Genomic DNA, 27263 nt, shown 5'->3' with positions numbered 1-27263 from the left:
TGTTTCTTCTATGACCAGTGCTGTCTAGAGTGACAGCTAGAAATACAAGGGAGCATGAATGACCATACTGATTCCAGAGAGAATGCAGATGAGGTCGGAGACATAACAGGAGGGGAGGAGAGTGTGGACTCCTTGATCTCCATCCCTAGAGGGTTTCCTAGCTCTGCTACCCAAGGCACTATCCAGAAAATGGATAAAAGGGGTTCTTCGGGCAATCCTGTCTCCTAAGGCTCTAAAGCTAAGTAGAGAAGCCCTAATTGCCCCCCCCAAGCCTCCTTAGGAGGTGGACTTCTAACTACAGCCCAGTCTGACAGTGACACAGGAGCCCCCACCTTCTGCCATCTGTCCTTTTCTACCAAAAAGGCCTCCCTGTAGAGTCTCCAGCATAAGGTATGCTGTGGAGAAATGGTACTATTGGGACCTTCTGTAAGTCTGACCCGTGTGAAACACCCTAATAGGTGGACTGCACACAGAGAGATCAACCCAAGGAACCCCAACATTTAAACCGCCCATGTGAGCAGTCACTAGGTATCATCCACCAGATCTTCCCGGCCACAAATCTTTATTAAAGCCAGTCTCACTGTGTATCCCTGGCTGGCCCGGAACTCACTATGTAGACCAGGCTAACCTCGAACTTGCAGAGATCTGCCTGCTGCTGTCTCCTGAGTGCCAAGATTTAAGGCGTACGTACACCACCACGTCCGTGTATCTCAGGTCGCAGGATCTGCATTCTCTGTTGTCATGCAGGACCCCAAATGGGAACATCTTATAAGAATAGCAACCAGGAAATTTACCACTGAAAAGCATTTGTGAGGACATAGGCCTCCGGGTGAGGGGTGAGGGAAGCCCATGATAATGCCAGTTTGGGCTAACAGAGCCAACGTCCTGTGGGCAGCTTGTAGGGAACAGTACTTTTGTGGTACAGGAGGTGGAAAGAGGTGGGACATGGGACAATCAGGAAGCCCCTCCCCCAGTTTTATTCTGCCTTCCCAGGCAGCAGGCCCTGTGCTAGCTCAGATGTGTGGACAGACAGATGTCTCTTCTGTCATGGTTTTCTTCTTTTCCCAGACAATGGCTACCGGGAGTGCCTGGCCAACGGCAGCTGGGCAGCCCGCGTGAATTACTCTGAGTGCCAGGAGATTCTCAACGAAGAGGTGAGAATAGGCTGCCATACTGAGGGAGCAGGCCAGGGCCACCAGTACAAGCTGGGTGCCTGCCACATAGCCAGTTGGGGCCTGGGAACTTTTCAGAAGCTGGTACTGAGACTCTGCCATAGGGAAGGTGGGGAGCCGCTGGACGTGCCAAGGACAGTGAATTCAGTCCTGGTACCTTTTCCTTCCTTCCTTCCTTCCTTCCTTCCTTCCTCCCTCCCTCTCTCTCTTCCTTCCCTCCCTCCCTTCCTTCTTCTCCTTCCTCCCTCCCTCCTTCCCTCCCTCCCTCCTCCATTTCTTCCCTTCCTTCTTGCCTCCCTTCTTCCTTCCCCCTTCCCTACCCCTCCCTCCTTCTCTCCTCCTTCCCTCTCTCATCTTTGACTACTTTCACTGGATGTGGGACAAGGCTGGGGTGCAGTCAAACCAGACAGTAGCTGGATCACACCAAACAGTGACATCAAGGTCCAGCTGTGGGACCTTTTCAGAACCAAGGCTGGAAGTGGGGCGATGATGCACTTTGAAAAAGCCCCAGAGCTGCTTTGCAAAGCCTCAATGGTTTTGAACAGCTGTTGCTTACATGGAATGCAAAATTTAAAAGGTACAGATGGGAATACAGCAAGAAGAGCCCCCTCCCATCGCTATCCGTAGCCAGTTTCTCACATGTTCCGTATGTATGAGTCAGAGTGTCTCTGCATAATGTTTTTGGCTTTACCCAAACTTCACCCGTTAAACAAACTACTTGACGCTTGCTTCCTCCTGTAGCCATCTATCCCAGAGATTGTTCCAAGTCAGTTTAGAGCAAGCATCTTCGTTCTCTTTATATTTGCGTGAAATCCGCTCTCCAGATGTGTGGTAACTTAGTGGGCCAGTCTTTAGTCTCAGTCTTTGGTTTTTACACACTTGGAAGGTGCATGGATGTGTGAGTTACTCTGTCACTGCCTCTACCTACAGTCACCCTTACCCGATCTGTGTGGTCAGGCTGCCAGGTCCCTGTGCTGCAGGAGTGAGGAAGACAGACTGGTCCAGAGGATTCTGGGAATTCCATCATCTGAAAGTCTGAGCTAGAAAGGAACTTGGAGAGCCTCCATCTCGTCTTGAGATTTCCAGACCTGCTTAATCTTACCTAGAGCACTAATTCACACATAGGTTCCAGAAGCCCAGCCAGAACCTATAAGGTCAAGCTGCCCAGGGACAACCTGGGAATAGGCATTTTCACATGTGTCTGCAGTATGCATGTATGTGCATATTCCTGATCACATGTATGTGAGTACATGCCAACATGTGTGTGCTGTGTGGGAGGGAGAGGGTATCAGCTTGAACCTTGGCAAAGAAAGAAGATTCATCCTCCCACCATGCCTGAGTCCTCTACTAGGAAGTCAGAATAGATGGCAGTGTAACTGAGAGAAGGTGACATCGTTGGGGAAACCCCAGGTACCATGGGTCCTGCTTTGTCAGGACTGAGACCCACATATACCATGCAGTGACCCACCCCTGCCTGGTTCTCTTCTATCTGGCTCTACTGCCCTTCCCCGGCCACCCCTGCTGGCCTGGTTGCATGTCTGCCCTTAGTTACCAGTTCCTTTAGTGGAAACACCATCTCCACTGCCAGCCCCTAGCCTCCAAGGCTCTCTGCCCGCTCAGATTTACGAAGAGGCAGGTGTCTAGCTGAATAAGCAGTAGGTTGCTCAGCTCTGAGCCTAGGATTAGCCCAGATCAAGTACAAGGGTGGGGGTGGGGTGCAAATAAAGGGTCTGTCTTAGTTACTTTTCTATTGTAACAAAAGTGAGGCAATTTACAAAAGTATCAGTGAGTCCTTTAATCTGGACTCACAGTTCCAGAGGGTTCATGACAATCACAGCTGGGAGAATGATGGCAAAGAGCCAGGCATAGCAGGGGCAATAACTTATATCTTGAAGCACAACCATGAAGCAGACAGAACTAAGAACAGTGTGGCCTTTTGAAACCTTAAAGCCCACCCCCAGTGACACCCTTCCTCTAACAAGGCCACACCTCCTAATCCTTCCCAAACAGTTCCACCAGCTGGAGACCAAATAGTCAAACATAAGAGCTTTTAGGAATCATTCTCCTCCAAACCACCATCAGGACCTCAGAAGGCTGCCTGAGAAGTGGCACCTGTGAGGGCATGGAGACAGCAGGTGCAGAGATCTGTCCACAGTGGGCACCTCCTGGCGACAGATCCTCAGCTGGGAAGCTTGGCTCATCTGGGCCAGGGATGACACCAAGCCACCCAGGACCACCCTGCCTGCACTAACTTCTGCTTCCTGGAGCTCCACCCACAAAGTGACCCGTTACAATGTCCTCAACTATTATCTGTTCCCCTGATACTTAGAAATACTGTCTCCTTCCCACACCCTGCTGAGCACAGGGTCTCCAGCTCATCCCGAGAGGGTGTAGTGGAGACGTGAATGGGACTCTGTGAGCTTATGAGCCAGGGGTTGGGGCTGGAGGTTGGGGCAGTGATTCTAGGGCCGCTAGAATGTTCAGATGCTCAGCAACTTCCTGGGCTTCTTGCTAAAGGAAAGGTTCTGATTCTGTGCAGCTGGGGCAGAGCTTGACTGCCTCTCTCAAGATGTCTGCCAACTCCCGGCCTCTGATGCTGTTGGCTTAAGGACTACACTTTAAGAACTAGAGGTACAGACCACCCACAGAGGAGTAAGAGAGGCAACTCAGGAAGCCAGATGGACAGGAAATGCCTCGCGTCTGATGAGCAGGGATGGGAAGTGAGAGAAGTGGGCCACGGGGAAGGAGTTGTGGAGATCTCATTGCTTTCATCCTGGCAGAGCATCCAAGCAGGTCTAATGGTGCTGGCCTTTGGGGTAAGATGATTTCCTCCAGTCTGGTCAGAATCAATTCAGCCAGCTCTAACTGCTTGTTAGAGTCCGGTTTTGAGAGTGCAACACTGGTCCTTCTCCAACACCCTGCTGTGCCACCCTCCTCAGGGAGCCTGTGGACCTCATCCTTAGATTGGACAGGGAAAAGTGCTCTTTAAGCTTCCCGGGGTTGGTTCTGTCCACTTGTGTTGTGGGAATCCAGTGGCTTTTGCAGTTCGTGGTGGCTTGTCCCCAGGAACTCAGGGTATCATTGGCATTTTTGCCAGGAATCCGGGGAGATCATTGGCTGTCTCGTGAGACGTTTCCTGGTTGGTCTGTCCAGGTGTCCTTGACAACCTCTTGAGGGTGTTACTAGCTTTTCCTTGGGGTGCTGCTGGCTGCCTCTTAGGGTATTGCAATGTGTCTTTCTAGACAGCGCCAACCAGAGTTCTGGTTTGTTAATGGAACTTTCTCGTTGTCACTTACTGTTCTGCCTGGGTGTCACTGGCTGCGTTCATCTCTCAGAGAATTGGCAACTGTTTTGATCTGGTTTTGCAACTGTAACAGAATACCTAAGATTGAATCTTTTAATTTTTGAGACAAGGTCACATGTGGTCCAAGCTGACCTCAGACATCTTATCTCAATGAAGGGCTGGAGACACGGCTCAGCAGTCAAAAGCACTTGCTCTTTGCATGCACCCAGGTTCTGTTCCAAGCATTCACATGGATTCACAACCTTGTAACCTCAGATCCAGGAGAGCCAGTGCCCTCTTCTGACCTCTGCAGGCACCAGGCACATACTTGGTGCACATGCATACATGCAAACAAAGCACACATAGACATAAAGATAGAATAAATAAATCTAAATGATTTTTTAAACTTGAACTCCTAAGCTCTGAGTTCCGGGCTTCTAGGCCTATGCCCCCACTGCTGGTGCTATGGATTGCTAAGAATCGAACCCAAGGCTTCATGCGTGCTAGGCAAGCAGCCTATTAGCTGGGCTATATCCCCAGCTCATGGGTCATTTATGATGAGTAGAAAAGTATTGGCTTTTGGTTCTGGAAGCTGGAACATCCAAGGTTGAGGGCTAGCATCTTGAAAAGGGCTTCCTACTGTATCATCTCTTGACAGGAGACAAAAGAAGGGAAAGCAGATGGGCCTCACATCCTTTTAGAAGGAACCAGATCCTGAAGTGAGGCCCCCACTCTGCTGGGAGACCCCACATCCAGCAGTACTAGGCACCGTGTTTCCAGCACTTAAACTTTCAGGGACACATTCATATCAGAGCGGTTGCCATGGCTGGGGGCATCTCTGTCACTCTCTCTGTGACCTTTGCCCTCCCCACAGCTGTCTTGATGTTCTGGTCCTCAGATTGCACCAGGCCTGTGGGGCGTGAGGCGAGTAGGTCCCAGAACTTGACCCAGCTGGATCTCTGTTCCCTGCAGCACTGGACTTTGTTTTTCACTGACCTTAGTGAGGAAAAACACTAGTGAGCCACACTCTCTCTGCAGAAATCCCTCCCCTAGATCCTGGACACAGGATGAGATACCCCACCTCCCACCCCCCATCGTCAAGAGAGTGCCTTTCCCCTAGTCCCTGCTTGTCACCCTCGTAACCCTATGAGTGGAAGGAGAAAAGGATCCCAAAAGCCAGGCTGGTCCAGATTCTGATTGCTAAAACTCTACATCTTGGATCAGTTGTGTGGCCTTTCCATCCAGAAAACAAGAGTGCAGGGACCATCTCAGTGACGTCACGAGGATTATGGTCTGGGACCCAGCATATGGTGTGTGCTTAGTAGTGACTTCTCTCAAAGTTACCAAGCCTCACCCTGATGAGCAAGTGGAGTGACCAGGGTAGGGGCTCTGACAGAAGAGGCCAGTAAGTCCCTCCTCCCCCTCTCCTCCTAGGCCCTGAGAGAAAGCTGGGGTGTGGCAGCAGCTCAGCACCACACATGCTGTTATTACCCAGGGGCTTCTCAGCATGGATGTGAAAAATTTAATAAAAGGAAATCAAGTGCTGGTTCCAGAAAGGCTTTGCATTGTGCATGTCTGTCTGGAGCCTCTGGTAGGATCCTGGCAGCTGCCAAAGGCCCGTAGAGACCCTTGGCGTTGGAAGGGCAGAATGGAAGCCTCCCCTTGCCTTCCTGCCCTATCTCCACTCACCACCCTGGGGTCCTAGGGCTCCAGAGGCATGAGCTGCTCATGTGATGTCCTGTCTTCCTGGGGCCTAGGACAGGGAGAATGGGTTTTGCACTGGGACTCTGTAGAGAGCTGAGCACTGGGTACTGGCTGGTTCCCCCATGAAGTAAGGACCTATCTGTAACAAAAGATGGATTATAAAATGAAGTTGGTAATCTCGAACAAGTCAGCATAATCTGTGTTTCTTCTTTCGCAAAGAAAGTTATGGATGCATTTCCAGCTTTTCCCACAGAGTCACTTTGAAGCTTCAAGATGAGGAAACTCTAAGGCTTTCATATGTGTGCCAGTAGCGTGTGGTGAATATTCACGATTGAATAATTAAGAAAGTTAGGGCCAAAGAGGTGGCCCAGTGGGTAAAGGTGATTGCCACCAAGTGTGACAAACTGAGTTTAATCTAAAGGATCACCTGGTGGAAGGAGAGGCCTGGCTTGTGCAAGTTGTCCCTAGCTTCTGCACACACACCATGACACTCATGCTCCTACACACATACACACATTAAATAAATAAGTGTGCTAAAATGTTTTTTTTTAATTAGGAATGGCTAAGGATGTAGTTCACAGAAGACAGAGCATTTGCCTAACCTTCTCAAGGCCCTGGGTTCCATTTCTGCTATCCAGAAAGAGAGGAGGAAGAGTCAAGGGGAGGGAATGAAGAGCTATTGTTCACTTGGGGCCAGGCAAGGAGTAGGGAAAGGCCCTGGGAATGAGGAATTCGTCTTCTTTCTTTCAGGGTATGTGTATGGTACTTGCATGTGTTCATATATATGCACATGTGGGGGAAACACATCCATGTGTACCTGTGGAGATGGATTCAGAATGCTTTCATCAATGGTTTTTGACCTGATTGTCTTGAGAAAGGGATCTCTTCACTAAGCCTGAACTGATAGTGTCACTGGGGTGGCAGGCCAGGACCCCAGGAAGCCACCTGTCTCTGATCCCCTGTTAGAATTACAGCTTCCCACAGTCACACTTGGCTTTCATGTGGGTACCAGGTCTTCGTGCAGCCAGATGGGGACTCAATTCAAAAGTGGATGAGATCCTGGGGTGGGGGGAGAGGCTCTGCACCCACCGCAGCCATGGCGTCAGGACAGAATGTGGCACGAACATCTGTGAGCACAGGAGTGCGTGTATGGGTGGGAACCGCGTTTGTTAACGTGACACGGGACCTCTGCGTGACATGGGTGCAGCTTCAGGTCATATCAGTCTAACCACACAGCACGACGGACAGACTGGATTCGTAGACAGACTGCCCCAAGTGGTAGCTCATGGCTCACAGGGTCACTCTGGAGCAGGGCAAACGCTGTTAGTATTTCCCACTCCCTCCCCCAGCACCTCTCCCTGGTGCTGTCCTTATGGAACCGGTCCCTTCAAAGGGCTCAGAGGTGTGGGTGTGCAGGAGCCTCAACTCTGCCTCTCTCTCTCTCTCTCTCTTGCCTTAGAAAAAGAGCAAAGTGCACTACCACATTGCCGTCATCATCAACTACCTGGGCCACTGCATCTCCCTGGTAGCCCTCCTAGTGGCCTTTGTCCTCTTTCTGCGTCTCAGGTGAGAGGGCCCAGGAGCTGCCTCCTGCTATCCCTTGGGCCTTTGCGCATGCGCAGGGGAGGCAGAGAAGGTGCAAGCATAGCTCTGAGATAGGGGCGCTGAGAAAGGGGTAACCTGCCTCTCGCTTGAGTAGTAGGGAGCAGCGTCCATGGGAATTTGTGGTCTCTTAGGGACTCTGGCAGACTCACATCTGTCCTTTATCCCAGCAGCTGCCAGGGCAGGGAGAGTGAGGTAGGACAAAGCCCGGGCTCACCTGTGTTACCCCTAAAGCTGGTCCTCGTTTCTCTTGGGGCTCTCAGGTAGACCCCAGGAGGTAAGAGTTCCACAGAGTGGCATTCCTGACTCAAGGTTAGGTTGCCATGGCCCAAGTGACAAGAAAAAGCTGGGAACGGGTGGGACCAGGACCTGAAAGTTGAGAGGGGACTTACAGTTGAAGGTCTTTTTTTGCCAGCCCTCTGCCTCTCAGTCCTGGAGTGCGGAGAACAAAGGGGGATCCCTGACCACATCAGCCCTGACAAGAGCAGGTGTCTTGGTACCCCAGATAGGCCCCGTGGAGCTCAGGCCGACCTGTCAGCCCCACTCACTCCAAGCTTTAGTTCCTCCATCTTGTGTCTGGGCTGGGGTGATGTCGGCACCCGCCTTCATCCCTCCCTCTCTTCTTCCATTGCTGTTGCCGCCTGCCCTCCCTGCTGCCCCAGGAGCATCCGGTGCCTGAGAAACATCATCCACTGGAACCTCATCTCGGCTTTCATCCTGCGCAATGCCACGTGGTTTGTGGTCCAGCTCACCATGAACCCCGAGGTCCACCAGAGCAATGTGGTGCGTCCCAGCTAGGGAGACAGAAAAGGCCGAGCCTGGGTCAGAGGAGCTTGAGTGGGGCTACCCTGCAGAAGGGCTGGGGTTCTTCCGGAGGACCCGAGTGGAACCGAGTTCAGTTCCCAGCAGCCAGATGGCAGCTCACAACTGTCTGTAGCCCCGGTTCCAGGGCATCTGACATCGTCACACCAATGCCCATAAAGTTTTAAAAAGGTGGGGGTGCGGGCCTGGGTACCCACAGAACAAGAGCAGGATCCCGAAGAGTCTGGAGATGAGACACTGTTACTGATACCCTCTCAAGCTCATTGTCCTTTCTGGTTGGGACAGGGATGGTGCAGGCTGGTGACGGCTGCCTACAACTATTTCCACGTCACCAACTTCTTCTGGATGTTTGGTGAGGGCTGCTACCTACACACTGCCATTGTGCTCACATACTCCACCGACCGGCTACGTAAATGGATGTTCGTCTGCATCGGCTGGGGTGAGCTGCAGCCCGGCCTCAGCATCTTTTTATGTGGACTGGCCGGGTCAGGAGGGTGGGGTTTGCACCCCTGTTAGGGGTGAGAGTCATGGGATCCCGTGAAGGAAGCATCAGAGCTCAACTCCCAGAAACCGCTGCTCTTCTGCAGGCCCTGGACTGCCCTGGGGTCGTCCATCAAAGGGCTCAATGACAGTCCCCTCTCTCCCTCAGGTGTACCTTTCCCCATCATTGTGGCATGGGCCATCGGGAAGCTGTACTACGACAACGAAAAGTAAGTCACTTTGTGAGGTCAGAGTCTGGCTCTTCAGCGCACTCCCCAGGGGACTTTGGTCATTGTCCTGTAAGAGCAGTGACTGCATCAACAAAGGCAGAGAACACTGGCCTCAATTCAAGGATCCTTTCCAGTGCTCTGCCAAAGGTGGAGCCAGACAACCAGGGTCCCTCCCTGTCTGTCACCTGTCCAAAGGTGGAGCCAGACAGCCAGGGTCCCTCCAGGTCTGTTACCTGTCCAAAGGTGGAGCCAGACAGCCAGGGTCCCTCTAGGCCTGTCACCTGTCAGGCAGCCGAGGTTCTGAACTGTGTCATGACTAAGTAGCTATGTGGCCTTGGGGCTGTCACAGCAGGCCTCTGTTTCCTCATCTGTGAAATGGGCATCTTCACTCTAGCTACAACTTCAGAGCTGTAGTGGGGATGAAGTGCATTCGTGCATACCAAGCACATAGACCTGGCACCCAGTAAGCGCTGCACAAATGCTTATTACCATCAAGGTGTGTTTTAGAATAAGATTATATGGGCTTAATGGAAGCTGGTCCAGGTGGTCTCAAAGACTGGTCCAGTTCCTCTCTGAAGCCTCGGGTGTTTGTAAAGGAGACTCGGGTATTCCCAGTCAGTCCTGAAGTCGCGGCTTGCACATGTGGGGGAATCCTATGGGCAGACCTAGAAAGTTCTCTCCCTCAGAACTCTGTGCTATGGAACTGAGGTGTGGCCTGTGTAGCAGGGTGGTTCCAGTGTGAAGCTGAGATTGGGAACTTCACAGAAAGAGAAGTGGGGAGGAGCCAGGCAAGACTGAAGCCATTAGCATCCCCCCCATCCCCACTGGCTGGCTGGTTGACTGGGGGTTCACGGAGGCAGGCCCTCCCCTCCCTTCACGGGGTTGCACCAGAAGTCCGGACGAGCATCACACACATTTGTGAAAGCAGGTTCCTTCTGCCTCAGGCTGGAGTGTTTGCGTAGCAGCAGGGTAGGCGGCAGGCTGCAGGGTTCACTGAAGTGGGTGTGGGGTGTCCCTGGGATCCTCCTGGGAATTCCTGGACGGGGGTGCCTGTGCTTTGTAGGATGTGAAAATGTGAGTGCAGGAGATGGCGGTGGGGGAGGGGGAAGCAGAAGGAAAAAAGAGGTGAGGTAAGCCCTGTTACACGCCTTCCCACCCTGGAGCAGAAAGGGTGCTGCTTAAAAGAAAGTTAGGTCTGAGCAGCCCCGAAGCCCCATCTGGTGGACAGATGCAGGCAGTGCAGCGGGAGGATTCTGGGTGTACGAACATAGGAGTAGGGGAAGGTGAGCAGAGAGGCCCTAGGGCCCCAGTTTGGAGCCCACAACAGTGGTATATGACCCGAGTAGTGTTAAACAAGCTTGTTACAACCAGAAGGTCACCTATACAAACTTCACGTTTTGGTTTGCAGACGCATCCACGGCAAGTCCATATGCCCCTAAGGACACAGGACTTCTAATTTGCCCTGTCCCACCTACTCCCTCGAGCTTGCTGCAGGGCAGCTCAGGAGCCTGCAAGGCAGCCCACCTCTTGCCATAGGTGTTAGCTGTGAACTCTTCCCTGCACAGGCTGCTCTGGATAAACTGTGGCAGGGCAGAGGCCCTGAGTGGGCGCCGGACACAGCAATGCTAGGCCAGGCTCCAGGCTGTTTCTGGCTGCTGTTTTGAGAATTCTTTTCCTGAGAAATACAAACAAGCATCTACCCCTTCCTTCTAGGGGTCCAATGACAAACTCAAAGCAATTCACAGAAGTCCAGCTGGGAAAACCAGGGGGGTTCACTGGGATTACTTACAGGGCATAGGTTAGAGTTTATCAGAGCATCAGTGACCTCAAAGTAGCCACACCACTAGGGCTCCCCACAGCATGGGTAATGACTTCCCTATGGCCACATAAATGGAGGCTCACCTCCAATGAACGCTATCAACGTTAGCACCTCCTACGAGGTGAGGCTATGTGCAGTCAGGGCAGAGTTATATACAAGAAGTATAGGAGGAAATGGCTGGACTCTTAGGCAAGGGTCCACTGACCCTCCCTCCCTACTCACCTTTCTGTGAGGGAAAGTCAACAGTCAGGCCCATTTTGAAAGTCTCTCTCAAATAGTCATAGCTGCTTGGATGAGTGTTATAACTGTTCAGGGGCCTGTTTCTCAGACTCTCCCTTCACAGAGATTGCTCCAAACTTTACATCCTACAGCACGGGGTCATCCACTTTGCAGGTAGACAGGACCACGTCCCACAGAAGAGGGTACCATCCACTTTGCAGATAGGCAGGACCACGTTCCACAGAAGAGGGTACCATTCACTCTGCAGATAGGATCACTTAGGCACTGAAGCAGAGTCCACTGGCTTGGATTTCTTAGAAACTGGGGCCCTTTCCTGGCCACTGGCACTGATCCTGCTCTGGTCAAGCACTGCCCTACGGTCAAGCACTGTGCCACTGAAAGGACCATGATGACCCCCTCCCTTCCTTTTCCTTCTGTGACCTTCTAGGTGCTGGTTTGGCAAACGTCCTGGAGTGTACACTGACTACATCTACCAGGGCCCCATGATCCTGGTCCTGCTGGTAAGAGCCTGGGGGAGGTAGCAGGAGACAAGCCAACATGGGAAAGGACAATCTGTCTACCACGGATAGAGAGGACCCTCTACCTAGGTGGCCCCAGAGAGGGAGCCTGGGCCAGCAATTTGCTTAAGTGTTAGTGAGAGGAGGAGGGAAGAGAGGGAGAGAGAAGGGGGGTGAGAGACTGCATCAGGAACACCAAGAACTGAGCTGAGAGGGCTGAGGGCCTGTCCTGTCCACCACACCCACCTCCATTTTCTGCATATATCCCTGCCACATGTCCCTATCCCTGCTGCCCATCACCGCCCCTACCACCCATCCTCACTCCTGTTGCTGTGCTCCAATTGCAGATCAACTTTATCTTTCTCTTCAACATTGTCCGCATCCTCATGACCAAACTCCGGGCATCCACCACGTCTGAGACTATTCAGTACAGGTACTTGGCTCCCTAGGGATGCTTCGGAGGGCCCAGCCTCCTCTGAACCTGATCACTTCCAAGCCAGTCAGTCAACCCAAAAACAGTAGCTCCACCTTGCTAGACATCCCTGAGACCATCTCCCAAACCCATCACTCTCCCCACAGCTAACAGCCCCACCCCTTCTGGGTAGCCTGTGACTCTGGCCTCTGTTCCACCCTAGGAAGGCTGTGAAGGCCACTCTGGTGCTGCTGCCCCTGCTGGGAATCACCTACATGCTATTCTTTGTCAACCCTGGAGAGGACGAGGTCTCTAGGATTGTCTTCATCTACTTCAACTCTTTTCTGGAGTCCTTTCAGGTACCACCGTCCTCCCTGAGCCCTGCCACTCCGGCTCCAGGAGGACCATATTTGTGCCTGCATGGGTGAGGATTCTTCTGGCAGAGGCCCGGAAGATTAGGGGTGGGGGACTGGAGCAACCTGGGCTGGTAGGGACCCCATTTACCTCTGACTCCCCTCTTCCCTTTAGGGCTTCTTCGTGTCTGTGTTCTACTGTTTTCTGAACAGTGAGGTAAGGACCTACAGCCAGGACTGAGACTACCAAGACTGGGAACTGTCCCCTCATATTTCTTCTGCCCTGGGTTCACTTCCCTCCCTCTTCCCGGGACCCCATGGGTTGCTGCAGGGAACCTTAAGAAGTCCCTGTTGATCTGCATCTGTGAGGACAGATCCCCCTCCTACTTTAGGCACGGCATGGGTGGTGGCTAGAAGCTAGGGTCTCTGTCTTAGGAGTGGAGCAAGGTAGGGGTTCTGTATGGCAAAAGCCAGATGGCACCTTTATTAGACTAGAAAAGGGTGTCCTCTTCCTCACTTGAGGAAACCGGCTCAACAAATAGCAAACCAATAGCAGTAATTATATGCATGTGACCCCCTACTGTAGAGTCTATCACTACACCTGAGCAGCTGCTAGCTGGGCTAAGGGAGGGGCATGTCCTGAGCCCGAGCTCTGATGTGCCCACAGGTCCGCTCTGCTATCCGGAAGAGGTGGCATCGGTGGCAGGACAAGCACTCCATCAGAGCCCGCGTGGCCCGTGCCATGTCCATCCCCACCTCCCCCACCAGAGTCAGCTTCCACAGCATCAAGCAGTCCTCAGCAGTGTGAGCTACAGACCCAGAGCAGCCCCCAGGACCTGAGGCTGGGACAATGATGCAAGCTCGCAGGCAAGCCTGTCTGCAGAGGCGATTGGCCTTCCCGTTCCTACCCCTGGGCTGCAGAGCTGAGAGCCGGCCCAGTCATAGGCGATAGCTCACAGCACTGGGCTGGGCCCACAGCATCTGGCTGCCTGCTGCCCCTTCTTCTTGGAGAGTGGAAATGGAGACTGGGGGCTGGAAATCCTGAAGCAGTTTCATGGACACTGTGAGAGCTGTCTTCCCCCAGAGCAGTTCACTGAAGATAGGCAGTCTTCAGCAGCTGTAGGGAGGCCGCTTGCTACCGCCGGGGCATCAAGGGAAACTCTCTTCTGTGACTGTGATGCCTCTGAGTCTTTGCTCGCTACTGAGAACCAATGCCACACGGTCCAGTCAGGAGAGCTGGAGACAGCATTAGAAGTCTGGTGACTTCAGACAGCATTCCACAGCCATGGGAGCCAGTCCTGAGCCGCCAGAATGTCATCAGCACGGTGGCACTGCCACGGGAAGCCCCTGCCTTGCTGCCTTGCACCCAGCTTTCTGTCACTTACTCTCCGCAGCAACGGTCTCCTTGCCCCGAACTCCCACCTCCTGCCTCTGGATGGCTTCTGATTTGTGACAAGATGGTGGTTGGGAAGGGGACTGAGTTGTTCATGACGGGGAATCAGAGTGGCCCAGCCTCTGAGGAAGTAGTGGCCCCTGGGTGCCTAGGCCACTGGCTTCATTGGCTGGCTTCTGCAATGTGCTCACGGACTGAGTAACGCAAGAAGGGCCCTCTGCTCAAGTTCCCTGGACTGGGACAGGTGGCTCCCGGGACAGCTAACTGACAGACCCCTTACTCCTGGGTATGGAATGGCCCAGCCCTAACTGTGTCAGAGGGCTGAGGAGCTACAGCAGAACTGAGGTGGGGGGGGGGGGGGCGATATAAATAATATTTATCTTTTCAACTCCCTTTGTGAAGGCTTGCACTCTGCTGGGGCTGGGAGTAAGCCGAGGGGGCCCTCTGAGAAGTAGACATCAGGGACTACTGCATGACCGGAAGCCTGGTTACACTCATGCCATCCAGGATGAGCCCTGGGGGCTGGTGGCAGGGTGCCAACTTCCGACGTGAAGATACAGGTGTGATCAAGGATGCTTAGTAAGAAACAGCTCCTGGTAAGGAGGTGGTGGTACCTGGAGAGAAGGGCCGTGGACACTTACCGTGGCTGGGACAGCCAGACAACTGTAGCAATGAGCGGCAGAAGTGGGCCTCGGATCGATGGAAGAGAATCAGGCAGCAGCTAGGGAGCGGAGCAGCCTACAGGGCTGAAGACTCCTCAGAAGCAGATATGGGCATGTGGTTGCCAGGGCAATCTCAAGGCAGGACCAGAGGTGGGCAAGGTCAGGCAGGGAAAGAAAGGGAAAGGTCAGACAGCATACACGCGCCATGGCAGGCGGCTGGAACTTTGGCTTACTGGGGAGCCTGGAGAACAAGGCATGGGAACTGAGGGAGAGATATCCACCTACTCCTGCTACCCATGGTTCATTGATTTGAGCTGCTCCCAAGGGACATCCGTTGCCCTGCACTGGCCACATCCATGTGGCCACAGAGTTGTCCGGTGCAGCACACTGCAGGCCTCTGGAAGCCAGGAGGTGCCTTGTAGGCAGAGAGGAGACTGGTGGAATTCTCATGAGGGTCTTAGTGCCTCTAGGACATGCCCCTGAGTCTCTGGCCAGGGAGGAAGGTCCCCTATGCGTGCACACACACACGCACACAATTGCATACATGGGTACGTGGCATGAGATGCCAAGAGCAGACTGAAATGGCTGTCATTGGAGAGCACCGTAGTTCCTGCTGAGCCGAAGGGGCTGATGGAGGAGGAAGAGGTGGGTTCTTGAAGGGCACATGGGGTGCCCTTCCCTGCCTATCACCCAAGCAGAAGTGTGCCCTTAGGTAGGGGTGGGCATGGGAGGCATAGAGAACACCCGGACAGCAATGAACTTGTACATCAACTTAGGAGTTTGGGGTGGCCTAGGGAGAGTGAGGGACAGCCCTCCCAGATGCTACAGGGACCTACAGTGGCTATAGTGACAAACAGTCACACTGAGATGCTTCTCCACTCTTTTGTCTTTCAACCCGAGCAGAAGAGAGAGCAAGGTGTCGCACAGTGTGGCAGCATGGGGTGTGTCCTAAAGAAACCGAAGGCTGAGGTCTCAGAGAAGCAGGATGTGCCTGAGTGAGCTGGGATAGGTTGAGATGAAGGGTGGGGCCTCCCATCCAGAGGCCGCTTGAGGAAAGTAGGAACACGAAGCAGGAGTCGCTTCAGGAGAGTGTGTGGTCCTGGCTTCAGGCAATGTCTGGGCAGGCACCTCACTGGACATCGGGGGCCGTTCTTCTCCAAGGTTTGGGTGGGGAAAGCTTTCCTCTGGCTGTGAGTTGACACACATCACTACGTGGAAGGACCTGACAGTTGCCATCTGGAGTCACGGGCCCTCTTCAGCCCCATAGCGGGCCTGTCCTTCATGTTCAAAAGAATGCTGTTCCATGTCACACCTAGGGAACACAGTCTCCTGAGAACTACCTCCTTGCACACGATCTCACTTCTCCTGAGGTTCTCTTGGTGAACACAGAACAGCAGTGGGAGGAGCCCCCCTCTTCCTGAGGGCATTACAGCCCCCACCATGGGATTCTGGTTCCCCACCAAGCCTCTGTGCTGGGGAGACATTTGCCTTATGGCTGAGGTAGGATCAGCCAGATCAGGGTAAACCACCTCCTGAAGAGGGAGGGACAGGGGTTGAGAATCCAGATAGTCATACACACCTTAACTGGGGCCCCTGTAGGTTGCTTTATAGCCTACAGCTAGTCTAACATGCTGTCTAATGTTAACTCAGCGGGGAATCAGCCCGTTTTGCAACAGAGGGAGCCAAGGTTGAGGATGGAAGACCTAGCTGCACATCTGGGGGTCTTCCCTTCCCAGAGTCCTCCAGCCTTGGTTGGGAAGGCCACGGCCCACAGAGTAGCCCTGGAGCAAGGGACAGTGGGACCAGCTTAGGGTTTCAGACTGATCGCAACTGTGTTGTAAAATTGGCATCTTCAGTAGCTCACCCAATCAATGTCCAACTGCCAGGCCAGCTGGGGAGGAGGAATTGAGGCTGTGTGCTCAGGGTCTCTTCCCTTCTCTACTCCACTCATCCCCCTCCTTCAAATGAGGCTTCATTTCATACTGTACAGCCCATGTCACTAGAAGTCACTGTCAGCCTTGTGTTCCCCATATGGGATCCCCATAGCCCCTGCAGAGGACTCCACTGGCCTCATCTCCTCCAGGTCTACCCATGATTTCAAACTCACCTGTTCGACAACACCGGGCCCAGCAGGGGGAGGGAGCCTCTGCAGCAACCGTGCTCCCAGTCCTTACTGTCAGTGGACACCAGGCCGCAGTCAGGGGTCACGCTGCTCTTCAGTCAACCCTAGGGAGCAGATGCTGTCCTCTCGTTTGACAGATGAGAGAGTGGAGCCCAAAGAGGATAAGAGGCCTTCCTGAGAGTGGTCAGCAATGGCTTGGCCAGATGAGAACCCAGGCAGCCCCAGATGTTCCAGTGTTCTACCATGCACCCCCAAGAGCCCATTGCAAGGAGACCCCTTATCTCCTCCCTTTGGGGGACATTCTTCAGCCTCCCAGTCAGCTAACAAGTAGTACTCGGAGATGAACTAGCAGAAAGAGCCCACAACCTCCCAGTGTCCCAGCCTGTCCTGCCTCTACATTCGAGCATGGCCTCCCAGTCCGCTGCTAACACACCAACCCTGTAGATTTCTGTAGCTCAGGGTGAAGAAAGACCTGGACCAGGTGAATTTTGCAAAGCTCTCCACATTCAGGAAACAGTCATGAGATGGGTTCCAGACCTCGAGCCGTCTTCCTGTCCCTCTGTGGGGTCCTAGACAGACCCCCAATGCCCAGCCTCATTACCCCTGGACCAAGGCACCGGGCAGGAGCAGGGAAGCTGAAGAATATCCCAAATAACAAGCTAGGATGGACAAGGGGGTGTCCCTTCCTCAGCCTTCATTTCTAGGGTGATTGGGAGAATACGAAGTGTATAGGTCCAGATCTGCTCCAGCTGGAAAAGTGTGGGCCATGAGCCAGGACAAGAAAGAGTCTAGGGTACCCAGTCCCTTCCCCACCTTCTAGAGTCCCTGATGTAGGCTAAGACCCACTGCCCCCATCCGCAGTCTTCACTACCTTGATTTAGATAAAGATAAATATTCCAGCTGCCACCTAGTACCTAGGTCCCAATGGAAGGCAGACACTTTGTCTCTAACTACGTGGGGAGCCCCTGAGATCCCAGATCCTAGCAGAGGGTAGCAATGGGGTCAGGCAACACTGCCCATCTAAGAACACACCCGGAAGGGCGTAACTGGAGGTCACAGAGAGATCTCTGCAGAAATACAACCTGGAGAGTAGCAGAAGGCCCAAGAGTCCCAGCTGCTCTGGCCACATACTCAAGAGGACAGTTCCAGGACTCGTGGACTGGTGGTCCTGGGGCATCGAAAAATGAAGAGGTCTCCACAAACCCCCAGTGAACCAGACAAAAGTCACATGGAGTGAACGGTTCAGAGAATTCTGGGAACCCAGGGCACCCCTCGCCTGAAGACCAGGCATGGAGGATGGTGGAATTAGCATTATGGTGTGTCCTCATATTCTCAATCTCACTGGGGCACCCACTGGCCAACAGAGTCCTGATGACCAGCATTAAGCCCACTCTGAGGCCAGTGCTACTGTAGCAAACTGAAGTCCTGGCTTCTTGGTTTTTGTTTTTATTATGGTAAAATACACATGCACATAAAAAACTCACATCCCAACGTGAAAGTCTACAATTCTGAGGTGTTGATATCTTAGCCTACAAGTGTGTTTAATTATTGTATGTAAATAAAAACACACCCACGACACTATTTCCAGAAAGTTTCATCATCCCGAGTGGAAACCCCATCTCTCCTCCTCCAGCCCTGGCCACAGTGAGTCTGATCTCAGTCCTGTGGGTGGATCTCCAGAAGGATGCCAACTCCTACGAGTCTCGCTATAACTGAAGAGGAATCTGCCAGCCTGTTTCCCATGTGGCCATGCCACTCTACATCCTCAGCAGCTGTGCAGAAGGCTCTAGCTTGTCAATGTCACCTGTGGCCAAGCTGGTTAGTTGGCCTGTTGGTGTTGAGACAAGATCGCATGTAGCCCAGCCGCCCTCGAGCGTGGTATGAAGTCAAGGACAACTTTAAGCTTCTGATCCTCATGCCTCCACCTCCTGAGTGCTGGGATTACAGGCATGCAGCACCGCACTTGGGTACTTGCAGTGCTGGGGTTTGAACCCAGGGCTTCGTGCATGCTAGGCAGGCACTCTATCAAATGAGAATGCATTGGCCTTGGTTTCTAGACTCCCAGTGGGGAGCAGGACCTTAGTAAGGATCATAACCTTTGGTGAAGGCTGCCTGTCTGTCTGGTCAACATCTGTGTGCTTGGATCAAGAGCAGTGGTTCTCAACCTGTGGGTTGTGACCCTTTGGGGGTCAAATAACCCTTTCACAGGGGTTTCCTAAAAGGATCAGAAAACACAGATATTTCCACTACAATTTGTAACAATAGCAAAATTACAGTTGTGAAGTAGCATGAAAGTAAGTTTATGGTTGGGGTCACCACAACATGAGGAACTGTATTAAAGGGTTGCAGCATTTAGGAAGGTTGAGGACCACTGCTGTAGAGGGATGCACTCAAAAGTGACATTGCCTCTGGGTGGTGGCGGGGCACGCTTTTAATCCCAGCACTCAGGAGGCAGAAGCAGGTGGATATCTGTGAGTTTGAGGCCAACCTATTCTATAGAGCAAATTCCAAGACAGTCAAGGCTAAACAATGAAATTCTGTCTCGAAAAATCAAAAACAAACAAACAAACAGAAAGGAAGTGACATCGTTACATGCTCTGACAACAGTTGTACTTGCTGAGCCTCCTCCCTAGGCCGCGTTCCCCTTAGCAATGCATTTGCACCTCTCTGAAATAAAGGTCCCTCAGAAGGGACCAGCCCTCTCTGGGCTCTGCACACTTCCCCAGCTGGTGGCAAGTCGCCAGTCTGTTGTGCTAGCTCCAAAATGTGTTTCTGACAGCTCATTTGTCATTGTAATTACTGTTTGTAATGTAATTAAATGTTATGTTAATGGACAAATCAGAAGTGCACAAACACAGGGAAACGCTTTTGGTGATAATTCAGTTGGATGCTTTGAAAGGCAGTTATAAATGAGTCACCGAAAACCAAGCTGTCAAATTTGGTGTCAGCGAGACAAATGTAAATAATTCGGGACAAGAAAAAGTCAGAATCTAAATGCGACCTGCTGGCCACTTTACAGTGCTCTTTAAAAATGGCCTCCACTTCAGAGGATCCAAGCTGGGTTCTGGAAAACACCTTTCATTCCCTCCCACTGGTGTGGAGCAAACTAGGCCTTCACAGGATAATCAAATTAGGAAAGAGTGGGCTGTAAGTCGTGGCGGCACGGACATAGGCAGGGAGAGGGCCACATGACAACAGCTGCAGTAGAGTGGAGTGATTCAGCCAGTGTGGCCCCAAGGCTGACTGGTCACCACCGAGGAAGAGGTAGGCAAAAATGCTACCAGACTCTCTACTGCTCCGGCTGCACAGTAAGTACAACAGGGAAGATGCTAACGCAACAGGCATTGACGTCTCACATGGTTCCACAGCATCCAAGACTAAGGTACTCACTGATTCAGGTCCTGGAGATGGAAAGGGCCCCTTCTCTCATTGCATCTTTGCAAGGCCAAAGAGATTATCTCTCCTGAGTCTCTTTAATAAGTCTTAGAACCTGATGAGAAGGCTCCTGTCCTCTGGTCCCTTGTGGGCTGGGCTTCAGTGCACAGATTAAGTGAGGGACATAAGGCTTCCATCTATCGCCCACTTACACCTTCCAGAATTGGGAGGGAATGTATTTCTGGCTGTGGTGGTAGCACGCATGTGCACACACGTGCGGGGGGGGGGGGGGCAGGAGAGAGACATGGGGAGGTGGGTGAGGGTATTATTGAAGTGAGGTCTGGCTTTGTAGCCCAAACTGGCCTTAAACTCACCATCTTCCTGCCGCCGCCTCCCTGGTGCCACAACTGGGTGCGCACCACCACACCTGGCTCCATTTCTAGTGGTTTCTTTTTAAGATTACACTTCACTTAGTTACCAAGCGGGTGGGTGTCCGTGTTCCAAGGTCAGAGGACAGCTCTCAAGCGCTGGTTCTTTTCCTTCTGCTATGTGGATCCTGGATTGAATTCAGGCAGTCAGGCCTGGCAGCAAGCTCTCTCACCTGCTGAGCCAACTCACTGGCCCCATTTCTGTTGTTTTTAGCCATGTGGTTCATATCATTATTTAGGGAAGTCCAAGCAATTAATGCAATGAACAAAATAAGTAGGAAACACGCCCCCCCACTGTGTGTGTGTGTGTGTGTGTGTGTTGCATGTATGTAGCTGTCTTACTTTTCTATCACCACGACCGAAGGTATTTGTAAAAGGAAGGATTTGATTTGGTCTGTGGTTTCAGAGAGATTCCCTGATGGCAGAGAGAAGGAACAGCTGAGAGCTCATATCCTGGCCCATGCCCACTGGGCAGTGGGCACTAGTCTTTTGACATCTCAAATCCTGCCCCCAGGAACACACCTCTTCCAACAAGTTCACACCTCCCAATCCTTCCCAAACAGTTCCATCAACTGGGGACCAAATATTCAAATATATGAGCCTAAGAGAGGGAATTCTCATCCAAACCACCACCTTAGTGATGGTGGAGATGTGTGGCCACGGGGACACACGTGAAGATCAGAGCAGGACAAATCAGGCACCTCCCTATATGGCACCCTAGCTAGTTCTCTTCAGAAAGAATCTGTCCTTGGACCTGCATCTGCCTAGGGAGTCCTAGCCTATCCCTTCCCTCTAATGCTGCAGTTATAGGCTCATACAGCCATGCCTGGCTCTGCATGTGGGTGCTAGGATCTAAACTCAGGCCCTCAGACTTGTAGAGCAAGCAATCTTATTCACTCAGCCATCTCCCTAGTTCTAAGGCACAGATTTTTTTTAAGGATTTCCCATTTCAATTGATTTTATCAATGAATCCACCTCCCACCCAGTCCCCAGCATCACCACCTCCACAGTCCATGAGTGAATGCTATACACAGTGGTGACAGATGTTGTTCCTTCTGGAAACTACAGCTCCCAACACCCCCTTGGACTACGGATAATGCGTGCACAGAACATTTCTCCCAGATGCCCTTGCATTCTCCATTAAAAGCGGGGGTCGCCACGAGCCCCCCCCCTCTCTTCCCCTCTCTCCTTTCGTCTCTGCACACCCATACCTTGCTTGTTGTTACCCCTCCCCCATTAAAGTGCACCCACATGGGACCGCCGCGTGTTCGTGTCTCCTTCCTATCCCCGCACCGCCGTGTGTCTCGCATAACGTCTCCACTCTCTAAACCTGCAGACAAGAAAGGCAGAAACAAGAATAACAGGTGCTATGTGCTGTGATAACAGATGTTACAAGCATTGATAACAGATGCTACATGCAGTGATAAAGGATGCTACATGCAGTGATAACAAATGCTACGTGCATTGATAACAGATGTTACATGCAGTGATAACAGATGCTATGTGCAGTGATAATGGATGCTACATGCAGTGATAACGGATGCTACATGCAGTGATAACAGATGCTACATGCATTGATCACGGATGCTACGTGCATTGATAATGGATGCTTACATGCAGTGATAACAGATGCTACATGCAGTAATAACAGATGCTACATGCAGTGATCACGGATGCTACGTGCATTGATCACGGATGCTACAGCTACGTGCATTGATAATGGATGCTTACATGCAGTGATAACGGATGCTACGTGCATTGATAACAGATGCTATGTGCAGTGATAACGGATGCTTACATGCAGTGATAACGGGTGCTACGTGCAGTGACAATGGATGCTGTGTGCAGTGACAATGGATGCTGTGTGCAGTGACAATGGATGCTGTGTGCAGTGACAATGGATGCTGTGTGCAGTGACAACGGATGCTGTGGTAGTGACAAGGGGTCAACCAGAGGCTCTGCCACTTAGCAACCTGACGTGAGCCTGGTTCTTAAACTCAAGCAGGACCTTGGGAAAGTTCCCTAATTGCCCTGAATATCAATCCTGTGACTGTGAATCCAGTCACTCACTTGCCCATCCCACACACATTTCCTGAGCATTGCTTTCTATTCAAGAATCTTAGCACACAAAGCAGAGCAGATGGCCCCTGCCTTCACACACATGTCCACATGTAATATGCACACCGTCTTGGTTTACTTTCTATTGCTGTGATAAAACACCACGACCGAGAACAACTTAGGGGAGAAAGGGTTTCTTTGGCTTACAGATTACAGTCCATCACCAAGGCAAACCCAGGCAGGAACTCAAAGACAGAAGCTGAAGCAGAGGCCATGGAGGGGCGCTGCTTGCTGGCTTGTTCCCCACAGTGTGCTTTCTTATATCACTCAGAACCACCACCCTAAGGGTAGCGTCACCCACAGTGGTCTGGGCTCTCCTGCATTAGTCATTAATCAAGAAAAATCCAGCAATGGCAGGCAGATCTCTGTGAGTTTGAGGTCAGCTTGGTCTGTATAGTAAGTTCCAGGACAGCCAGAGCTACATAGTGAGACCCTGTCTCAAAACAAAATAAGAAGAAAACAAAAGAAAATGCCCCCCCCACACACACTTACCTACAAGACGACCTGTTGGAGGTCTTTTCTCAATGTAGGTTCGTCTTCCCAGATAACTCTAGCTTGAGTCAAGCTGACAAAAAAAAAACTAGCCAACACACGCACTTGAGCACATGTGCGCGTGCGCGCGCGCGCGCGCGCACACACACACACACACACACACACACACACACACACACACACACACACAGAAACCAGGCCAAAGAGGAGAGGTGACCTGAACTGCCTAGGCTATCCAGGAGGAAAGTTGAAACACTGTTTCTAGAATCTTGCCTGGGATCTCTGGACCCCCAATCCCACACTTACCATCTTGCCTGGTTTAGTCCTACTGGGGTCTGGGCAAAGATAAGATCTCAGATGAAAGACCTCCCTACTGGCTCCAGGCTTGGGAGCATAATCCTAAGAGGGGCCCGTGTCCCTTAGCAGTGCCCTTCCTCACTTTATGACAAGTTAGGTGTGGCTCTGGTTTCCAAGACAAGTGGCCAAGCTACTCTGTGACAAAGAGCCACACCCTCCCCCCTGGGAGGGGAATAGAGCTGTGGGCAGCTGTCCCCTTGGGCGGACACAGTAGATGGCTGAGGAGGATGGCGTGCCTGGGTTCCCTCCTCCCCGTGGGCTCGCTCCTCCTCCTCCTCCTCAGCCCTGAGACCCGGGGAGAATACGGTGTGGTCCGCGTCGTGTCAAAGAACTGGAGCAAGGACTACTGTGTCCTGTATAGCTCCGACTACGTCACCCTGCCCCGGGACCTGCACCACGCCCCATTCCTGCCTCTGTACGACGGCACCAAGACACCATGGTGTCCAGATGAGGACTCCTTCCACCAGGCCCAGGACATCTCCCCCAGGCAGCAACCCTTTCACCAGACTGCTACCATGGTGATGCGTGGCAACTGCAGCTTCTATGCCAAGGGATGGCTGGCTCAGAGCCAAGGTGCCCACGGGCTGCTCATTGTGAGCCGGGCCGGCGATCAACAGTGTTCAGACCCCATCTCAAAGCCCCAGGATCCCAGCAAACCCCGGCCTGCTCTCACCACCCCAGTGGCTGTGCTCCGCTACACCGACATGCTGGACATCCTCAGTCACACTTACGGTGACACCAACGTCCGTGTGGCCATGTATGCTCCTCTAGAGCCCATCATTGACTATAACATGGCAGTTATCTTCATACTGGCTGTGGGCACTGTTGCGGCAGGTGGCTACTGGGCTGGCCTGATGGAGGCAGACCGGCTGCAGAGGCGCCGGGCCCGAGGAGGAGGGGGCCTTGGTGGTCACAATCAGCCACGAGTAGTAAGAGCCCAGAGGTTCCAGAGGACCTGGGAAGAGGAAGAGGACGACGATGTGCCTGTGGATTTCACACCAGCCATGACAGGCGCTGTGGTCACCATGTCCTGTTCCATCATGATTCTGCTCTACTTCTTCTACGACTGCTTTGTCTACGTCATGATCGGAATCTTTGGTCTGGGTGCCAGTACGGGCCTCTACAGCTGCCTGGCACCCATAGTCCGCCACCTGCCCCTATGGCAAAACCAGCGGGCACTGCCTGGCCACCGGACTTATCTGAAGTTGCCATTACTACTGCTGGCAGGCCTGTGTGCCATGGTGACTCTTCTCTGGGTTGTCTACCGCAATGAGGACCGTTGGGCGTGGCTCCTGCAGGACACCTTGGGTGTTGCCTACTGCCTTTTCGTCCTGAGGCGGGTGCGGCTGCCCACACTCAAGAACTGCACCTCGTTCCTGCTGGCCCTGCTGGCCTTCGACGTCTTCTTCGTCTTTGTCACGCCTCTCTTCACCAAGACCGGGGAGAGCATCATGGTGGAAGTCGCGTCAGGCCCGGCAGATTCTTCAAGCCATGAGAGGCTCCCCATGGTGCTCAAAGTGCCCCGGCTAAGATTCTCAGCCTTGACGTTGTGTGACCAGCCTTTCTCCATCCTTGGCTTTGGTGACATTGTTGTCCCTGGCTTCCTGGTGGCCTACTGTCATCGCTTTGATGTGAAAATCCACTCTCGCCAGGTCTACTATATTGCCTGTACGGTGGCCTATGCCATAGGCCTGCTGGTCACCTTCGTTGCCATGGTCCTCATGGAGATGGGCCAGCCTGCACTGCTGTACTTAGTGTCCAGCACCCTGCTCACCAGCCTTGCTGTGGCTGCCTGCCGCCAAGAGCTTACCCTTTTCTGGACTGGCCAGGGCAGAGCTAAGATACCTGCTGGGCCTGTGGCAGAGCCCTGCATTGCTTCTGGGGGAGGCTCCAAGCTCAAGCTGGAGGGCATGGCAGATTCCCACAGAGCCAACAGGTTCGAGGAGGCCGCTGACCAAGACAGCAACCCTGAGGATGACATGTCAGAGATGGTCATCCTATCGGAGGACGAAGCCACAAGTCCAGAGGGCCACAGTGAGAGCTCCGAGGGCTGGAGCGATGCCAACTTGGATTCTGATGAGCTGCCCCCTGGCTCCCCCATGGCCCTGGAGGAGCTGATGCCTCTGGCCATGTTGATACCACTGATCCCACCAATGCCACCCCCCTCAGAGTTGGGTCACATCCACACCCAGGCTCAGGCCCATGATGCCAGTCTGCCCTGGGTGGGGCTGCACAAGAGAAAGGGCTTGAAGGTGAAGAAGAGCATGTCAACGCAAGCTCCCCTATGAACAGAGCTCCCTGGGACCTGGACCTCTCAAAGGGCTTCCAGAACACTGCACGACAAAGCTAGACAGGATAAGAGATCGGGCATTAGAGAAACTCCTATCTTCCTCTGGGGTCTCTTTGCTTGTTAAGACTGTAAGACAATAGTGGCATAGGATAAGCTATGCAACGCTGGGAAGGTCCCTGTGGGCTTGTGCCCACAAATTGAGCAAAGGGGAAACTGAGGCTCAGGGAAGTCATGTGACTCACAGGTCCACTCAAGATTTGTCCCTCCAGAGTTCCCTGGGTAGCAACTTGCCCTTTCCCTGCCTGTCCGGCTCCTCAAGCCAAAACCCCCGACCCCTTACTCTGGCACACAGCCACCCATCCACCTTCTTCCATCTCCAACATCAGCACCCCATATGTCTTCTTGCTCCCTTCACATCCTCTTCCTCCCTATTTGCATATGCTGTTCCCTCTCCTGGATGCCTTTCCTGTCACAGAAACACCCCAACCCCAGAAAATCGTGAGGCTTCCTTCCAACCTTAGCTCACATGGGTTTGCTGATTCCCTCAGTTCAAGGCCCAGACATCAGCACTCAGCCCCATCCCTGAGACTTTGAACATGCCCCTGCCGCACATCTCCTGAGGTAGCAGGCACAGGGGGGAAGTACCCTGTCATCTGGAAGAGCAGAAGTAGAGAGTATAGGGCAGGCAACAACCTAAAGCCAGGAGCACACATGGCCAGCTCCCGCTGACTGCATAAGGAGAGGGTTCTGTAGGACTCAGAGGTGCCATCTGCATATAATGTGGCTTGTAGTACTGTATCCTCTGAAGCAGGGGCATGGACAGAATGACCTCCTTAGGACTCCACTCGGTTTTAGACCATGTGGTATGTCTAAAAGCTGTTTGATTGGAGCAACTAGGCCATAGAGTGAGGGAGGGTCTTCTGAAAGAGGCCCTGTTGGGGGATGGGGGCGGTGGTAATGTCCCAAGAGACAGTGCTGCAAAGTCAGAGTCATAGAGCTGGAGACCTCAGCCCCACACTGACTTAGAGTCTGTCACTTAGTGGAGACTGACCCACTCTGTGATCAACTTGCTTATCTATAGTACGGGATGAGCAGTACACTCTCTGTGGGATTATCAATAGGTCTGAAAAGGTGTCTGTCTGGTGACCAGCACCCGGAGGGAGGACGAGCTACAGGCTTTCGCCCTTCCTTCATGAAGTGCTCAGGCCTTGTTCATATCCGTGTACCCGTTACTCTGGTTTTCTTGTCCTTTATAGTAGAGCTCAGCTTTGTGCGGGCGAGGGCTTTGTCCTCCTTGTTCATAGGTGTATTTCTGAGCCAAGGGCAGAGATTGGAGTGTTATAGGTATTTGGCTTCTGTTTGCTGGATGAAGGAAGGAAAGAAGGGAGGATGATAGGAGGGAGGGAGGGAGG

The 27263-nt window shown here is 52.7% G+C and overlaps 2 protein-coding genes across 4 annotated transcripts in view; both read left to right on the top strand.

Annotated features, from left to right (window-relative positions):
- Nucleotides 1–14357, top strand: part of Crhr1 (corticotropin releasing hormone receptor 1) — a 43414-nt gene extending 29057 nt beyond the window's left edge. For 2 of the 3 annotated variants that reach the window (XM_041636093.1, XM_041636094.1), the window contains 9 exons: nucleotides 7619–7725; nucleotides 8424–8544; nucleotides 8869–9022; nucleotides 9233–9293; nucleotides 11780–11852; nucleotides 12197–12282; nucleotides 12485–12620; nucleotides 12790–12831; nucleotides 13282–14357. In XM_041636093.1, the coding sequence (XP_041492027.1) occupies nucleotides 7619–7725; nucleotides 8424–8544; nucleotides 8869–9022; nucleotides 9233–9293; nucleotides 11780–11852; nucleotides 12197–12282; nucleotides 12485–12620; nucleotides 12790–12831; nucleotides 13282–13422 (921 nt within the window). In that variant the 3' untranslated portion in view covers nucleotides 13423–14357. Of the gene's footprint in view, nucleotides 1–1068; nucleotides 1155–7618; nucleotides 7726–8423; nucleotides 8545–8868; nucleotides 9023–9232; nucleotides 9294–11779; nucleotides 11853–12196; nucleotides 12283–12484; nucleotides 12621–12789; nucleotides 12832–13281 lie in introns of all 3 variants that reach the window. The other variant, XM_041636092.1, reaches the window with a different exon arrangement.
- A 9431-nt stretch (nucleotides 14358–23788) lies between these two features.
- Nucleotides 23789–25849, top strand: Sppl2c (signal peptide peptidase like 2C). Its single transcript, XM_041635572.1, has one exon. It carries the CDS (start codon nucleotides 23789–23791, stop codon nucleotides 25847–25849), a length of 2061 nt encoding a protein of 686 aa, XP_041491506.1.
- The last annotated feature ends 1414 nt before the right edge of the window (nucleotides 25850–27263 follow it).

This window comes from Microtus oregoni, unplaced genomic scaffold, assembly GCF_018167655.1.
Source record: "Microtus oregoni isolate MIOR12 unplaced genomic scaffold, Mior012 000048F_ref0000485, whole genome shotgun sequence".
Taxonomy (NCBI): Eukaryota; Metazoa; Chordata; class Mammalia; order Rodentia; family Cricetidae; genus Microtus; species Microtus oregoni.
Note: the sequence above shows the minus strand (reverse complement) of the source record. Positions and strands in the feature narration are given on the sequence as shown.

What these genes read in the sequence shown, in the direction of transcription:
- Sppl2c (XM_041635572.1), top strand. Translation starts at nt 23,789, where the DNA reads ATGGCGTGCCTGGGTTCCCTCCTCCCCGTGGGCTCGCTCCTCCTCCTC.